This window comes from Lagopus leucura, unplaced genomic scaffold, assembly GCF_019238085.1.
Source record: "Lagopus leucura isolate 7727_CA_CO unplaced genomic scaffold, USGS_WTPT01 Super-Scaffold_100050, whole genome shotgun sequence".
Classification (NCBI taxonomy): domain Eukaryota; kingdom Metazoa; phylum Chordata; class Aves; order Galliformes; family Phasianidae; genus Lagopus; species Lagopus leucura.
Genome location: NW_024962296.1, coordinates 2,275,065 through 2,292,145, shown reverse-complemented (window position 1 = coordinate 2,292,145; position 17,081 = coordinate 2,275,065). Strand labels below are relative to the sequence as shown.

The window sequence follows — 17,081 nt, the reverse complement described above, 5'->3', positions numbered from 1 at the left end:
GGACAGGGGGTGGTGCTTGCAGGGTGAGCACCTTGATGGCCAGTGCCAGTCTGCAGATGCCCTCCCATGGCTGCACAGGAGCAGTGGGTGACCCCTTCCCTGTTCCCAGCACCCACCACAGGCAGAGCGCGCAGCACCAGATGGTAAAAATAGCATTTGGTTTTTATCAGTGATTCAACCCCCAAAACGGTGAATTTCCCCAGGGAGGCCCTGAAACCCCTGGAGACAGGTTAGGGTTCCCCACAGCAAGTGCTGGGGCTGAACACGGGGCCCACAGCACCTCACTGGTGCAGGATGAGCCCCACAGCACCCTGCCAGCATGGGATCAAGTGGTGGGAACCCCATGGGACTTGGCACAGTCCCAGTGTGCGGCACAAGACAGCATCCACAGCACCCAGCACCCAGCCCATAGGGTGGGTGCACTGGGCTGTGCCCCACAGCTCCCCTTGGGGGAGCGCACCCACAGTGAAGAGCACCCCATCAGCGCACAGCCGCGTCCTCATCCTCTTCATCTTCCTCATCCTCGCTGTCGGGCAGCTGCCCCATGGGGAAAGGAGGGCTGCTCTCCAGGTTGACGTAGGTGACGGCCAGGTTGACGTAGTGCTCACCCTCCAGTGAGGCCAGCACACGCTCGAGCTCACACACCAGCCCCGAGAAGGACGGCCGCTCTTCGGGTGTGGGTGCCCAGCAGCTCAGCATCACCCCATACCTGCCCCAACAACGTGTCAGCACCAGCATTGCCCAGGGGGGATCCCACCTCCCCGCTGCCCCCCGGCCCCACTCACAGCGTGTCGGGGCAGGGCTGGGGCTGTGGCAGGCGCCGACCCTGCAGCAGATAGCGGGCCATGTCATAGGGGTCCACCTCGGGGTACGGCGATGCGCCTCGCGTCAGCAGCTCCCACATGAGCACCCCAAAGGACCACTGTGGACAGAGAGCCACGCTGGGGCAGGGGGACAAGGAAGGGGACAAGGGATGGGGATAGGGACAGGGGGACCACCTACCACATCTGACTTAGTAGTGAACTTTTGGGTCTGTAGGCTCTCCAGCGCCATCCACTTGACGGGCAGCTTGGCGTGCCGGTGCTGCCGGATGCTGTAGTACTCCTTGCCAAACACATCCCGCGCCAGCCCGAAGTCAGCCACCTTCACTGTCAGCGTCTCATCCAGCCTACGGGCACAGGGTCAGGGCCAGCACCCCATCGGGGTGCTAAGGATGAGGGACCCCGAAACCAGCTGCACTCACATGCAGTTCCTGGCCGCCAGATCCCGGTGCACAAATTTTTTCTGGGCCAAGTACTCCATGCCCAAGGCCACCTGGAGCCCGAAGCCGATGAGCTCCTTCACCGTGGGGCTCTGCAGGGTGGGAGTGGTGAGCGGGGTGAGCTCGGCCCCCAGCACTCACCATATCCCCCCAAAGCACTCCATACCCTCTCCTGGGCACGGATGAAGTGGCGCAGGTCCCCGTGGCGCATGTAGGGCAGGACAACAAGGGGCAGCCCGTGGCGGGGCAGGCAGACACCCAGCAACGAGAGCACCTGCGGGTGGTGGAAGCTCTTCATCAGGATGCCCTCGCGCAGGAACTCTTCCACCTCCTCCAGGTCTGTGATACCTGTGGGGAGCCGAGCCATGGGGCTGTGTGCTGCGAGGCTGTGTGCTGCGGGTCCAGGGCACAGGCGCTCACTCACGGTGCAGGGACTTGACGGCACAGTGCAGGTTGCCCAGCAGCGGGTCCATGTAGGTGCCATGGTACACACTGCCAAAGTGCCCTGTGGGGGACAGGTGGCAGTGAGATGTGGAGCTGGAGGGTGACGCTGTGCCTGAGTGCCCCGGGGTGCATCATCACCTCTGCCGATGACGCGGCTGCGGTGGGTGATGAGCCGCTCCTCGGGGATGAGGATGTCCTTCACCTCCTCCAGCAGCTCTGGCCGCAGGTCCTCCAGGCAGCAAGATGTGGTCCTGAGCAGCGGCACCGGGGAGCCACCGCCTGCAGCATCAGCTCCAGCACCGGCACCGGCAAAGAGTGCATGGGGCCTGGCCAGGCCGGGGCTGTCTGCAACAGGCAGCACTGCCGGGAAGGGAGAGGTGCCTTCAGGTGCTGGGGCAGCATGGCCCTGGCACCCCAATGCCCACCAGCCCTGCTTACCCTGCACTTCTCTGTAGTCAACGTTGGGGTGCTGGATGGTGATGGGGTGCTCGCTCCGGGCAGAGTGCACCAGCAGCTCCAGGTTCTCCGTCCCTGCAGGTGGGAGAACATGGCTAGGGGTGACTCTGGGACAAATGAGAATGAGTGGCACATTGGATGTGGGGTGGGACTGTGGGCACAGGGTAAAACCATAGGCAGAGGATGGCACTGCAGGCACGGTATAGCACCAGAGACATGGGATGGCTGTGGGGCACCCGGTGAGCAGTGGCACTCACCCCTCCTCTTCCTCCAGCGCCAGCGGAGCAGCACAGCAGCCAGGATGCAGCAGACAAGGAAGGTGACACCAGTGCCCAGGGCCAGGCTGGCGGCCATGTCCAGCGAGGAGGCAGACAGCACCAAACCCAGTGCCTGGCAGGCGCCGTTCACACAGATCTGGGGGAGCAGGGGATCAGCAGGGCCAGGAGCAAAGGGGTCGGGGTGCCCCGGGGGGTACCTACCTGCACAGGGGCCCCGGCCGGGGACAGATCCACGTCACGAGGCACGCGGCACGTCACCTCATTCTTCAGCACGTTGGGGTGGCAGTTCCGGCCCCCCACCGTCATGGTGATGTTCATACACCCAGCCACGGAGTCCAGCCCCAATTGCTGCCGGGACAGACAGCCCTGAGCCCGCCCGGCCCCACTGTTACCCCCCCAGCACGCCTCACTCCGCCACGTACATTCACTTTAACCTCATTATCTCCGGGTTTGAGTTGGTACCGCTCACCCTGCTGCCCGAAGGGGAACATCTGGGGCCGGCGGAAATAGCGCAGGCGGAACAGCCAGCGGCCAGCAGCCCCATCCAGCAGCACGCTCAGATTCCCAGGCACCGGCTTGGTCTCGACGGGGAAGGCCGGGCTGCAGCACAGCAGCCAGTCGGGCGACTGCGGACCCTCACACTCCTGTAGGTGAGCAGGAGGCTGCTGGCACGGTGCTGAGCGCAGCATGAGGGTGACAGCTCCCTGCCCTGGTGCTCACCGTGACTTCGGTCTTCCCACCGCCGCCGCCTTCAAATTGGATCTTGGCACGATACACTGAGTCCAGGTGGGTGCCGATGAGGGTGAGCATCGAGCCCCTGCAGTGGGCCGCGGTCAGGGCACCAGGCACACACGGTCCCCAGGGTGTTTGTGGTGCCCAGCACCTCAGCACGGGGAGGACAGGGGTGTCCCTGCATCCCTATGCGCTCACCCATAGCTGCAGTTGGGGACGATGGCCAAAACGGTGGGGTCGGGGCGGTACTCGAAGGGCAGTGGAGCCAGGAACTCCTCGCCATCAATCCACAGGGCCACAGGGGCTGCACCCAGGCTGGTGGCAGCAGGAGCTGTGCACCGGATCTCCCCGTCGCCCTGGCTGGGGACACAGCACAGGAGCTGGAAGGGACAGTGGGACTGCGAGGGCATCCCCGCGGCCACACCTGTGCCAACAGACCCTGCAGTGCTGAGACGATGGCTGGCCTGTACCTGGGCTGCCCATTCAGGGGACACTCGGAGCCATTGATCGTCACCCGCCAGCTGCTCCCTGCTGAGAGGTGGGTGCCGCGGAGGGACACGAGGGTGCCACCGCCCTGGGGACCGAAGCTGGGGTGCAGGATGCTGATGCGGGGTTCCTGGGCAGAATCGAGGATGGCAGGGCAGGCAGTGAGCCAACACCGCACAGCCCAGCACCCAACTCCAGGCACCCGGGGGCTGGTGTCACTGCCACCACGAGGACACTACCACAAAGATGAAGCCGCTGAGGGCGGTGGATCCCTGAACTCGGAAGCTCGAGGACCCAGCAGACTCCGTCACATTGAGCACCACATCAGCCGGTCCTGCCGCTGCCGCTGGCTCCCCAGGCTCCAGCACACACACCAGCACGTCCACAAAGTCCTTGCGACGGAACGTGGGCAGCGGCCTGCAGGGTAACGGGGCTCAGCGGTGGGACAGGAAGGACGTCCCCGCTGCGCCCCCCAGCACCGCACCTGTAGCTCTCACTCTCTTCCGGCAGCACAGTGCAGCTTCGCCCTCCCACCGCCACCCTGTAGGGGTCAGTGAAGCTGCGGTGGGCGGTGGGGTCCGGCGGGGAACGGAAGGTCATGCCGCAGAGCGTCACTCGCGTTTGGCCCCGCAGCGGCGCGCTCCTGGGGTGGAACTGCGGGACAGGCAGTGATGGCCGCGGGGGGCCCCGCCGGTGGGTATGACGCCCAGCCCAGGGCAGGGCTCCCACTGCACATCACCCCACGTGCCACCTCCCTCTCTGCTCCCCCCGCTACCGGCGCAGACCTACATCAGTGAGGACGGGCGGGCAGCTGTCCCGCACCCAGGGGCCGGCACACTCGTGGTGCAGCCTGCAGCCGTCCCCACACCAGCCGCAGCCCATGAAGCGCTCGGCACGCAGGCAGCGGTCACAGGTTAAGAAGTGGCGGCAGCCAGGGCCGGTGACATTCACACGCCACACCTGGGGACACAGAGCGGGGCTGAGTGGGGGGCTCTGCAGCCCCACACCCTGCCCCACTGCCCGGCTTACCTTGGTGCCAGCAGTAAAGAGCAGCGAGTGTCCTTGCAGCCCCACGGCGTGCTGCACCGGTGCCGGCTCCCCCAGAGAGAAGTTAGCCAAGGCGACCACGTAAGAGCTGGAGCGTTGCAGCACCATCTGCAGTGGGGCAGGCATCAGGTGAGACACCGGGCACCCGATGGGCACCGTGCAACTCTGCTCGGCACTGTGCGTCCTGCCTGGCCTCAGCTGGCACCCACCTGCAGGACACGTCCCTGTGCCGTGCCCAGGTGAGCCACCGTGACATTCTGGAGGACGGTGACGAAGATGGAGGTGAGGAGGATGCCGGACAGGCGTCCGTTGAACAGATCCACCTTGTGAGAGGCAGCGGGCACCAGGGTGGGCTGGTCCCAGCAGCTGGTGTTGGTCACTGGCGCCGAGAGGTTCACCTGCATTCGAGCATAACGAGGGCACCTCAAAAACACCCCACAGCTCCCCGCACCCTTACGGGTGGGTGCGAACACCGGAGCAATCGTGGCTCTGAGATGGGAGATATTTTGGGACCGGAGAGTCCAAAGATGCATGTGCTGATCTCCCCTCTAGGCTGCAACAAAGAACCAGGGATTGTTGGAGGCGTGACGCATCCATGCCCCCCCACCAGGACGTCCCCGAGCAGCGTCAGATCCTGCCCTGCCCTCCCTCCCCATCTGCGTGTGGTTATGAGCTCAGGCACTGCGGGGCTGCTGTTCGAGTGCCAGCCCTAAAAACATACTAGGGCTTGGGGCAGAGGGGGATACAAAGCCCTGTTGTGCCTCTAGAGTCTTTCCCCAGATCCCCTCAAGATACGCGGGGCCGGGGTCCCCTTCCCGGCAGCGTGATGCAGGGTGATGGTGAGCTGCTTGCTGCACGCAGCCAGGAAAGGGAGATCTGGCTGCGCCTCGCCCTGGCTGAGAACAGGCACGCTCATGCCATGTGTGCCAGCAGCTGCCCTGCCCCGTCCCCGCAGCGCGGCAGTCCCTGCCCTGCGGCGCTGTGGGACCGGTGACTCCGCACGCTTCCGCCCGCGGTCAGCTGGGCACACGGGGCGACGGTGGAGCAGCCGTGCAGAGGAGCACGAGCCCGTCCCCGCTGCAAAGAAACAGCCGAGGAGGGAGGCCGTATACAGCGCCGTGCTGGGGACAGCCACGGGCAAGCATAGAGGGTAGGGCGCTTCGAACCCCACCGCACACCTGGGTCCTATGCAGCGAGCACAGCCAGAGCCTGCCACACCAGCATAGCCCCAAAGCACGGTGACACCGGCCCGGCGCCAGCAGCCCGCGATAAGGTGGCGGGGGGGGGAGGTGGGTGGCAGCGGTGACTCACCGCACCTGGGTGCCACCGCGTCCCAGCGCAACCCGGCCCCAGCCCCGGCCCCGCGGCCCCGACTGACTCACGCTGTGCGGACAATACTGCTGCGGCTGGAAGAAGCTGAGCCCCCGCTTCAGCGTCTGCGTGCCGGTACCGCAGCACTTGTCCATGCCCTCTCGGATGGCCTGGTTGAGCAGGCGCAGGGGGAAGGCGCACACAGCCGAGTTGTGCTGCGGCTCACGGCTCTCCGGGTGGCTCTCGGCGAAGGCACCGAACAGCACGGTCTCGGTGCGGTCGATGCCGAGGTCCCGGGCCAGGTGAGCGCCGGGCTGGGCAGCACGGGCAGCCTGCAGCACGTTGTAGGCCACATCGCGCTCCGTCTCTTCCTCGGCCCCGCGCCGCCGCCGCCGCTTGGACTCGTAGCGGCAGTCGAGGACGATCTCGCGGTAGCGACGCAGGTCCGGCTCGTGGGCGCTGAGCCGCACCAGGCGCGTGTGGAACGCGGAGGAGCCGGGGAACTCCGGCTGCACCGTCACCAAGTAGACGTGGTCCCCGTCGGTGAAGGAATGCACGTAGTGGATGGGGTAGATGTCCTGGTAGCGCGGCAGCACAGTCAGTGAATGGAAGGGGTCGGCGAAGCCATCCCGCGTGCCCTTCAGCCTGCGCACCGCCACCGAACGCGGGCTGTAGCGCGCCGCCACGCTGCTGTTGACGGTGGAGCCCAGGTAGAAGGAGGCGGTGTAGCGGTCGGCCACCACGGTGGCGGTGCTCCCCAGGGGGCTGGCCACGCAGTCGGGGCAGGACGCGGGGCTGTTGGCCGAGGCCGAGTACAGGCAGCTGGTGGATTCGATGGTGACCTCGCCGCCCCGCACCTGCAGCTGGTGCAGGTAACAAAGCCCGCGCCGCGCCGCTCCGCAGCTGTACAGCCACGGCTCCACCGGGTCCAGCAGCAGCAGCACGTTGTCCACGTCCTCGGACCCCGGGGCATCCACGGCGGCTGGGCACAGGCGGCAGATCTCACAGCGCGCACTGCCTGTGGGTCCGGTGATGAGGACGGAGCGGAGGCGCAGCTCGGGATCGACCACCAGGATGCGGTTGCGGACAGCCACGAAGATGGTGGCCGGATCGGGGAAGACGGCGATGTTCTGCACGGGGCTGCCAGCATCGAGGCTGGGCAGTGTGTAGGGCACTGAGAAGTTGCGGGTGGAGCTGAAAGGGATGCGGGGGCACTGCCAGGCGCCGGCCTGCAGCAGGGATGGGGCGAGGAGCAGCAGGAGGCACGCAGGGCATCGTGGCCCCATGCTGCCACCCGCACGAGTCTACTAATGGCACTCAGCACCAGGAGGGGCCGGGACTCGGGGAGGACAGGTCACCATCGCATCTGCAGAAGTAACAGGGGAAGGGCTTTACCCACGGCACTGGGGAGAGAGATGTGCTGTGTGCTCCCCATGGCCGCGTGCCAGGTGCTAACGTGGGGACGGGTGGCACCTCTCCCTTCCCAAGTCCTTCCCACAGGCCTATGGAAGGTGACAAATCCCACCCGGAACAACCCCTCCAAGCCCCTCCTGGGGACGGGGACCCGATTGAGGGCCCCTCCGGCTCAGCAGATTAGGGCTGGAGACCGGCCGCCAGCCCTGCAGGGACACCTCGGGGACCTGGGAGGAGCCCTCAGCCACCCTTCGGCACGGAAGCCGCCAAGCAGCCCCACGGCCGCTCACCACCCCGCCCCGACGGGCCCGGTCCCGCTCCGGCTGTCCCCACCCGTCCCTCCCAGCGGCTGTCCCGTGCCAAACCGCGCCCTGTTCGGTACCGAGCCGTGCCCAGCCGGGCGCTCACCTGGTCGCTGCGCTGCGGGCAGTACCGAGCCCTATCGTACCGAGCCGTGCCGGGGCGGAGCGGGGCTGTGCCGGGTCAGGGCGGGGCGAGGCGGCTCCTACCCCCGCACCGTGCGGGGCTCCGGGTGCCGGGGGCGGTGCGGCAGGATTTGGTGACAACGGGCAGGGGAGAGCTCGCCCGGCCCCGGTTACGGCTGGCTGGTTTCCAGGCGGACGGGTCGGATCGGTTTCCCCGTTCCACAAGTGTAACTTATTTCTCCGGGACACGTCGTTTACCTCGTGGCTGCTTCCCTTCCCCCCCCCCCTCCCCTTCCCTCCCTCCCCAAACTCGAGGGCTGCCTGCAGGCGGTGCCGGGCTCGCCGCCGCCCCCGTGGAAGGGAGAAAAGGGATGTTTTTGACCCCGTGAACCGCACAGATTTACCCTCAAAGCTCTGCGCTCGGGGCGGCTCGCAGCCACCCGCTCGGAGCGCTCCCCCGGCACTCACCTGGGCAGGGCTCGGCTCCCCGCCCGCATCCGCCGGGACTTTGCTCCCCGGAACTTTGCTCCCCGGAACGGGTCGCGCCCGCCGCCATTGGACTCAGCCTGTCTGCGTTGCGTAAACCCGGCAATGCTGCTGGCTGCGAGCCTTACCCAACCGCTCCTTCCTCCGTCCCCGAGGTTTCGACATGAGCTGGTCCCAGCCGACTCCTCCTGGAGCCTTATGCCGCTCCCGCTCCGCCCGAGATGTCACCCAAATGGAGTCCGCGGAGCCCCGGATGCCCCCCGCCAACCCAACATTAACGTGCCGAGCCTCGATTCGGGTCCAGATAATGTTTATGAGCAAAGACAAGCGACTACAATCTGGCAGGAGCATAAATAAGGGAGCGGAGTCCCTGCGTTAGCCCTACCGGGTTCCTGCCAGTCCCTCGGTGTCACCGCGGGGGTTTCCCCTCCCGGACGCCCATCCCTACGCACAGGGTCAGGCTGTGCTTCACGGGGACGCCCCGGGAGCCGTGCCCAGCGCTGTGCTGCGGGGTGCGCAGCCCCAGCCAGTGCCTGGGGACAGCTGGGGACAGCAGGGAGGAGGTGGTCCTCGCACAGCAAGCACAGCTCGAGGAGCTGCTTTTTGGACGATAGGGGACCCCATGACGCAATGAAGACACATCAGTGCCCCATGCCAGCTGGGGCTCTGGGGGAGGGGAAGGGGACCACACCACAGCTGCTGCTTTGGAGCCAGCACCACGAGCACGCCGAGTGGCATCCTGGCACCCCGAGTCTCTCTGGGGCTACTCGGTGTCCCTGCAGGCAGGAGCCCGCTGCCCTGCTTCTCAGCATCCCCAAGGACATCCTTCTTGTGGCCTCAGTGGAAAGGAACCAGGCACACATAGGTGCCAAGGGGACAAACCTGCTGGCTCCCAGCCTGGCTCCGGGACCATCAGGAGCTGCCTGGCACTTGGGGGGCCCAGCTCCCCTAAAGCGGGGAGAGGAGCAGTGCCAGCAGTGCCTCATCCAAGACTGTCCCTAGCTGGGCATTGTCACCTGCCCTCTGTGGACACAGCAGCACAAAGGACAGAGCGGGGGGCTGCAGAAGAAGAGCAGCCCCCCAGATGAGGGAAGCACTGCCTGCAGGTGAGAGAAAGCCCTGCTCACCACATTGCCTGGGCAGCTTCGATCCCTGACTCTCACACCCAGGTTGGGCAGTTTCCCCATGCCCTCAGGGTCCCCTGTGCCCTCTCCCCTGGCTCACAGCCCAGGCTTCTCAGAGAGATGAGCATCCCGGCACAGCAGGGTCCTCCAGGCGGCACCACGCCCTGGGCAATGCCTGTCAGTACGTCTGGGGTGTGAGGATGAAGAGCCGGTCTTCCTCCTTGCGGATCCACTTCATGAGCTTGTTGACAGCACTGATGGCACCTGCCTTGGTCCCCAGTGGACTGTAGCATATGTAGAGCTCGAAGGCGCTGGTGACCTGGGCAAAGAAATAGGGTAAATGCTGGCCATGCATCCACACATCTCCACGTGGAGCTGGCACTGTGTGAGTCCACAGTGAGCTGCCGGCTTGGGATACATGAGCTTCTGAGCTGGGGGACATTAAAAACTGTGTCCAAGCAGGTCAAAGGAGGTGATCCTGCCTCTCTACTCCGCCCTGGTAATGGCACATTTAGAAGACTGTGTCCAGTTCTAGGCTCCCCAGTTTAAAAGACAGGGGTCTCCTAGGAGTCCAGCAGAGGGCCACAAAGATGATGAAGGGCCCGGAGCACCTCCTGTATGAGGGAAGACTGAGTGGCCTGCGTGTGTTCAGCCTGGGGAAAAGAAGACTGATGGGGATCTGATAGGTGTTTATAAATATCTAAGGGGAGGTGGGAGGCAAATGGATGAGAGCAGGCTTTTCTCAGTGATAGGACAAGCAGTAATGGCCTAAAACTTGAATGCATGAAGCTCAAAGTATGAATGTACATATGCATGAATGTGCATGAAGTACAAAGATGCAGAAGAACTTCTTTATAGTAAGGTGACAGAGCACTGGAACAAGCTGCTCAGAGAGGTGGAGGAGTCTCCTTCTGTGGAGTTACTCAAGACCCATCTGAATGCCAACCTGTGTGACTCATTGTAGGGTACTGCTTTGACGGGGGGTTGAGCTCGATCTCGAGGTCCCTTCCAAACCCTTCCGACCCCCGGTGATCAGCAGGGTAGCCTACATAGCTGTTCTATCACTCTCTGGCACAGGAACACCCAAAAGGAGCATGCCAGGCTGAGGGCCATCCTGGTTACCACAGTGCTGGAGCTGCACTGTGCCACTCAGGACCAGAGAGGTCGGGGTCATCCCAACTCTAAAGACAGCCCTTACCCAAGCCAGGAGGTTTTCACGTGGGCCTGTGAAGTAGATGTTCTTCAGGGGGCGTGATGAGTTGTGAGCCCGGCTGTGGAGGTACTGATAGAGCCCCAAGAGCCTTTCCTTCTCCTCCTCCCGCACGTAGGGTGCCTCGATCTCAGGGCTGCAGGAACACAGCACCCCATTAGCCCCTGCCTTTCTTGGAGAACGGGATTTGTGGAGAAGGCTTGCCCACGCCCCAGCCGTGCCCCAACAGTTCCCCAGCTGTTATTCTGCCAGCATCCTTACCTGGTGAAGAGCCCAGAGCTCTTGGACTTGTAGATGAAGTGCCGCAGGTCAGGGATGCCCACCTGGGCGACGCTGTAGAAGGGGGTGCGCAGGGCCTCCTGCAGAGCATGGTGCACTCCTCGCCGCCGCAGCCGCTCCTGGAAGCGCCGCTTGCAGTCGGAGACTGTGAAGAAGTCCTCGCGGTCAGTGGAGACCAACAGGAGGCACAGGTCCATCTCCTGCTCCAGGTAGGAGATGTGAGCGTGGAAGAAGCCGCTGGAATTGAACTTAGGGAGGCAAATGGGAGTCCAGGCTTCGCCCTCCCGAAAGGAGGAGGAGGAGCTGATGAGGTTGAAGAGCAGATGGAGGTCGATGGGGTGGAGGAACTGATCCTTCTTCCTCACAAGAGAAACCAGCTGGTTCCCTGACAGGAGGATGGAGAAGACCAAGCTCTTGGCCTTGGCCTGCTGGAGGCTGGTGCTGACGGCATCCCGCACGCTGGCAGCCAAGGGCAGGCAGCGCACGGCACCCATGAGGAAGCTGGGGTCGTGGGCCATAAGGTCCAGCAGGTTGTCAGTGATGCGCTCAGAGCCAGCAAGGAGCCTGCGCAGGTCGTAGTTCTGCTTCTGCTGGAAGATGTGGTTGAGCTGAGTCCAGGTGAGCAGGCTCAGGATTTGGTAATAGATGTAGAGCAGCTCATGGGCGATCTCCTGCTCAGACTGCCGGGTCCGTGCCACAGCCACCAGCACCAGCGGGCTCCTCCGCACAAAGACCACCTTGTAGCCGTCTGCTTGGGAGAGAGTCCCCATGGGTTGGGGACAGAGACGTAAGCCTGAGTGTGCAAGGCTGCAAGGGGAAGTTCCCACCTCCCCCCGGCCACTAGTCTGCCCCTGGGTTCAGCTAACATGTCCCACAGTGGCAGGGGTTGAGCACTGCTGTGTGAACCCCTGGATGATGTGGGCTGGCATGCTGTGCCACCACCCTGTCCCAACCCCTAGCACAGTACCTGCATGGATGGACCGGATGGCATTTTTCTCGGCCTCTAGGAAGGACACCAGGGCCATCATGACCCCCATGGTGCTGGAGAGGGCCTCCTCGGACCCGTAGCGGGAATACACGGGCTTGCCAGCCTCACTCAACACAAAGACGTGCTTCCGATGCATGCGCCAGGTGTCCATGGTCACATCCTCCTCCTCCTTTCCTGACAGCACCGAGTCGTGGCGGGTGGCCTGTGGGGATGGCTCCAGCTTCCCCTCCTGGCTCTGTCTCATCTCCTCCTCCAGGTCGAGGGCCATGCCCGTGAGCTGTGTGCTCAGCTCGCTGAAGTCCTTACTGATCTGCTCCATGCTCGTGGGCTCAGCCGGCTCCCCTCGCCTCTCCTCAGGGCTGCGCACCACAGTCCCCCCCTCCTCAGGGCTGGTCAGGTCCTCGTAGGAGCGGGTGTGCACAAACATGGCTCCCTCCTGGCCCGCACCTGGAAACAAAGATCAGTGTCTACCTTGCACCAGTGCAGCAGATGGGTGATGCAAAAGGGACGGAGAGCATCAGGGAGGGATCTGGTGTCCTTCCCCTTGAGAAATAGTGGGGCATTCGTTATTGTGTCCCATGGCACCCAGAGATGCAGATCCTGTTAGAGAGCCCTGTATGCAGGATGAGGAATTGCTTTTCCCTCCCTCAGCCACCCTTTGAGCTCTGTTCCTTACCCGGCTCCGTCCCCTGTGCCAGCCCTGGTGTGGGGCTCTCGGAGCGCTCTGCGTGCTGCCCATCGCCCGGCGCCAGGGACCCGTTGGGCACTTCCCAGCCTTTCTTCTTGTGTACATCCGCAGCCATTCCTTGGGGCGGGACCTGCATGGAACCCACAATGTCAGCCCGCGGTATTCCCCTATCCCCTAGCGCTGGGCTGAGGCAGTACCAGCGTCCTTGTCCCCGCGCTGCTGGCTCAGTACAGCACCCGAGCTCAGCCAGACGTCAGAAAGCTGCTCTAATCCAGCAGGATTTCCTCCCTCGCGCGGCCCCAGCTCCTTCCAGGCCCCAGCACCTTTCATCCAGGCTTGGCCCCGATTACCTCTGCGCCTGAAAAGCTGCCGGGCAGGGGGCTGGGGGGGGGGTGAGGCGCAGGACAGGGGGTAGGCAGGGGGTCAGCGAGTGGACAGAGGGGGGAGAGAGAGCGCAGGCCCACGGCCCGTCCCAGCAGTGTCTGCGCAGGGCGGTTTGTGGCTCTGTGGTCCAGGGAGGGAACGGGACGGCTCCGGGCCTAGGGGCGCTGAGGGGCTGCCCTGGGGAGGGGGCACATACGTACATACGTACATATGCGTACACGTACACAGTCGCACACGTACTCACATGCACACAGGAGCTCGGCAGCTCAGCACAACGGAAAGCAGAACGGGAAGCCGCGACACGGGACGGCCGAAGGACGCAGCGCGGCGCCCAGCGACCTTCGCGCCTCCTCCCGTCACGGCGCGGCCTAAGCGCAGCGGGAGGCGCGGGCACGGCGAGCTGCTGCTCCCCGGCCTGCCCCTGCCCCTGCCCCTGCCCCTGTCCCGGCCCGCCCCTCGGCCGAAGACATCGCGGAGCCCGTCCCTCCCCGCTCCGCTCCTCCCCGCCGGCTCCGGCCGGGCCCGGGCCCTCCGGCCGCTTCCCCGCCCCCCGGACCGGCCCCAGCCCCTCCGCCCCGCGGAGCTCTGGGGTCCGTAGTCCGCACGCACGAACCCCGCGCTCGTTACCTCTATGGCGGGACTACATTTCCCGGCAGTCCCCGCTCCGCACCGCCCCGCTGCCCCCCTCCGTCTGTGGCGCGGGCATGCCGGGAGCGGTAGTGCGGCCTTTGGACTCCGTTTCCCAGAGTGCCGCTCGGCGGGCCCGGAACATGGGGGGGCACCGGAAGTTCCGGTTCCCGTCAACGGAGCGCTGGGCCTGGCGCGGCGGTGTGCAGGTGAGGGGCGGTGCCGCCCCGCGGGTTCGGCCCGGCCCTGCGGGGGGTAGGCGGCGGCAGAAGGGAGACGGGGGCGGTGGGGGACGGCCGGGGAGCGGCGGAACGGGTTGCGGCTTTGCGTGGGGAGGGCCGCGGGCGCTGCCGTGGAGCCGCCCGGAACGGCGGAGCGGGGCCGTTTCCGGGGTGCCCGGCCGCGTCCTCGGGAGACGGGGCTCTCGGTGAGCCGCTCGGCCGCGTCGGGCTCGGCGGAGTTCCCGCGTGTCAGTGGGGCTTCCGAGGCCCTGCGTTCCGTTGTGAACGTCTCGCAGCCGCTGGTGCGTCGGGACCCGCCGGGTTTCCTTCTCGAAGTGCTGCTGAGGAGAGAACCCGCGTCCGTGCCCCGGTGGGGTGCCGGGAGGGGCCTCCAGCTGCTACCGAGCTCCCTGCGTGAAGCCCTTCGGGCCTAAGGAGGGCAGGAGTGTGGTGGGAGGGGCTGGAAGTTCACCCCGTTGTTTCTAATACATGCTTTTTGAAGCACGGTAGAACGAAAGAGTCTACGCCGTTTTGTTTCACAGTGAAAAGCTCCAATATGTTGTCTGACAGACGTAACTTGGATTTCTCTCCCTTCCCTTCCACTCTTCGGGGATGTGGTTTTGTTATTTTTACCTTGTAGGTTGGAGACCTTCAGTTCTAAAAGTGAAGCAACAAGATTCCTTGGCTGCTTTCAGTTCCTGTAGTGTGGGGACATGTTTTCATTTATACCTCCCATAACACTGGAGTTTCACAGAGGTTTTTCCCTTTCCTTAGCCTTACTCAAACTTGATTGGCTGCAATGTTGTTCCATAGCAGATTACTTTCTCTGTTTGCTGAGCGTAGCCCTGTGCATATTTGGTTTCTTCGTTGTCTATAAATACCAAGGTTGGCAGCCTTGGCAAAGTCTGGGGAGACGTTGGAAGTATCAGGGTGCTTTTCTCAAAATTGCATCTCTCCAAGCTTTCATATTGCCTGCTCCATCGCCAGCTGCCCTTCTACCCCAGCGTGCCACAAGGGGTGCAGGCTGGGAGGTGCTCTGGGCAGTGCTGGCTCTCCTGTTGCTTTCCCTTGGCGGAAACCTTTTTTTTCCTGGAAAATGGCTGCTTAGTGTAGCTTGGCTACCTGGCTCTGATGTACAGCACCATTATTTTATTGTACTGTGATGTCAGAGATCTGAAAGAACAGGGTCTGCTGCCAGGCTTGGCATGTTCGGTTGGGAAAGCAGAACCAGATCATCCCCAAATCAGCAGCAGTGTTTGCCAGGCTGTTTGGGGCGCATTGAAAGAGTTGGATTCTGCATCAGGAAGACCGTGGGTGTGATGGCCAGGGCACACTGAGCCCTCTTGGATTGTCCCCTGACTGCTGGGAGGGCTGTGGGACCCCCAACTGCCAGAGGAGCTGCAGCCACAGAGGAGCTTTCTTGATAGTGGGGAGGCACTGGCACAGGTTGCCCAACGAGGCTGTGGATGCCCCATCCCTGCAGGCATTCAAGGCCAGGCTGGATGTGGCTGTGGGCAGCCTGGGCTGCTGGTTGGCGACCTGCACACAGCAGGGGGTTGGAACTGGATGAGCACTGTGCTCCTTTGCAACCCAGGCCATTCTGAGATTCTATAATTAGGGTGCACCTTTGTGCCTTCTCTGGGGTCTCTGCCAGCAGGAAGCAGAACTGGCTGGAGGGGATGAGGGAAGTACAATACATACTCTTAGGATGTGCATCAGCCATCCTGAATCCTCAGTATAATTATAACAGCTAATCATCATTTTCAAAGAGCTGTAAATCTGGGCTCCTTGGACCACACTGTGCATTCTGTGGCTGTGCTGTTGTTGTTTTAAAGCGTCCTTTATTCCCATCCTAGCACTCAAGGGTGGATTTTTGCTATGCTTTCCTGTTGGCCAGACCCCCTCCACAGGCTCCGTTAGTGCATCTTTGGCAAACAGCCTCACTCACTCTGACCCATCTGCCTGCACCATGGAATGAGAGGGTTAGGAGCCTCCCGCTGTGCTGCTGCTCGTGGCTCTACCAAAAATGTGCTTTTGTCAGCAGATCTGCCTTGATTTCCTTTTGCCTGCTCTGGGCCTGGTTGCATCACCTCTGTAAGTAATGCCAGGCAGTGAGGGGTTGTGAGCAGAGAGGCAGGAGCTGAGCTGGCAGTCACCTGGTGCAATAGGACTGGGGGTCCTGGGAGTGCCTCACTGCATCTTTTGTAGCAGTTGCATCAGAGAGACTTCGGTGTTGATGGAGGGCTGCAGAGGTTCTGTCCTTGTGCTGTGGTTTGCTGTCACTTTGTTTTGTGAGGCTGCGTCATGAAGTGGGTCGCTGAAATGGCATGGGTTAAATATACCTCCTTTGGAGGGTTATCCTGGGTGCAAACCCAGGAAAGCACAAGCTGGCACAGCCAACACGGTGCCTGTTGCCAAAGGCAGAGCGGAGACAGCATGTTGTGTGAGGCTGAACAGGGGATGGTTTGAGCCAGTGTTGCTGCCCGTGTCGTTGAACCAAGACCTCGTGACTGTGGATGCTGCTGCATGGCTTGCTTGGTCTATGCTGGCTCTGATCTCGGTCCAATGCCATTGTTTCCTCATCTAATAATTTGAATATTACATCTAAACAGTTCCTTCCCTTTCTTCTGAAAGGAAAGAACAAGAAACTCCAGGTCTAGAGGCTGCTAAAGATCACAGACGGGAGGGCTGGCTGCTGGCAGCCACCATAGCAGGGAGTGCCACAGCCATCTCCCCTTGCCTGTCCTCTCAGTGGAAGGAATCCATTTCCTTGCAATTCATCCCTGTTAAAGAAAAGATGGTAGAGCTTATGGAGGAAATCCTGGGAGGAGGGTGATGCTTTTCACAGCAAGAGCCATGTGAAACACAAAGGGACTGAGGCTTTCGTGGCCTGCTTCTGCAGCAGCGATGTGACTGAAGATCCACACGGCGGTCATGGAGAGGGGCTTTGTCACACCTTGACCTGAGGCTGCTGTGTGGAGGTGGTGCTGTGCATACCCACCTGCAACCGCTCTGCACCTCAGAGCTCACCTGCTGTGCCTTTGACCTGCTGCATGGAGGGAAACGCTGAGCTTTGGAAGCAAGCAGAAACAGGAGGTCATGTGCTTCCCTTTGAGATTTACTGCTCTAGCCGGGCCTGGCGGTGACTGTCCATGCCATCTGTTCCACCAAACTGCTGCAGTTGGGTTAGTTTGCTTTAGAACTCGTTTGTAGAAGCACGT

The 17,081-nt window shown here is 62.9% G+C and overlaps 3 protein-coding genes across 7 annotated transcripts in view; 1 reads left to right on the top strand and 2 right to left on the bottom strand.

The window, feature by feature from the left end:
* Nucleotides 1-141: 141 nt before the first annotated feature.
* MST1R (macrophage stimulating 1 receptor) lies at nt 142-8,115 on the bottom strand. 4 transcript variants are annotated; one of them, XM_042885485.1, is made up of 21 exons: nt 7,837-8,115; nt 6,087-7,381; nt 4,914-5,102; nt 4,687-4,812; nt 4,447-4,617; nt 4,142-4,311; nt 3,897-4,074; nt 3,642-3,787; nt 3,370-3,531; nt 3,160-3,256; nt 2,862-3,083; nt 2,641-2,787; nt 2,419-2,575; nt 2,144-2,236; nt 1,844-2,065; nt 1,686-1,766; nt 1,428-1,609; nt 1,244-1,353; nt 1,003-1,168; nt 786-922; nt 142-709 (listed from the first exon to the last, which is right to left on the bottom strand). In XM_042885485.1, the coding sequence occupies exons 2-21, from the start codon at nt 7,299-7,301 to the stop codon at nt 481-483; spliced, it is 4,200 nt and encodes a 1,399-aa protein (XP_042741419.1). In that variant the 5' UTR covers nt 7,302-7,381; nt 7,837-8,115; the 3' UTR covers nt 142-480. The 4 variants fall into 4 exon arrangements, 3 of the variants coding, with proteins under 3 accessions (XP_042741419.1, XP_042741420.1, XP_042741421.1); XM_042885486.1 differs by having other exon boundaries at nt 1,844-2,050; XM_042885487.1 differs by having other exon boundaries at nt 1,844-1,984.
* A 517-nt stretch (nt 8,116-8,632) lies between these two features.
* MON1A (MON1 homolog A, secretory trafficking associated) lies at nt 8,633-13,379 on the bottom strand. The gene is made up of 6 exons (XM_042885460.1): nt 13,257-13,379; nt 12,617-12,758; nt 11,920-12,387; nt 10,935-11,700; nt 10,662-10,809; nt 8,633-9,782 (listed from the first exon to the last, which is right to left on the bottom strand). Exons 2-6 carry the CDS (start codon nt 12,741-12,743, stop codon nt 9,642-9,644), a joined length of 1,650 nt encoding a protein of 549 aa, XP_042741394.1. The 5' UTR covers nt 12,744-12,758; nt 13,257-13,379; the 3' UTR covers nt 8,633-9,641.
* Nucleotides 13,380-13,796: 417 nt separating this feature from the next.
* Nucleotides 13,797-17,081, top strand: part of RBM6 (RNA binding motif protein 6) — a 53,672-nt gene continuing 50,387 nt past the window's right edge. Inside the window, exon 1 of one of the 2 annotated variants that reach the window (XM_042885416.1) lies at nt 13,797-13,848. The gene's annotated coding sequence lies outside the window, so the exon portion shown is untranslated. The remainder of the gene's footprint in view (nt 13,849-17,081) is intronic. The other variant, XM_042885418.1, reaches the window with a different exon arrangement.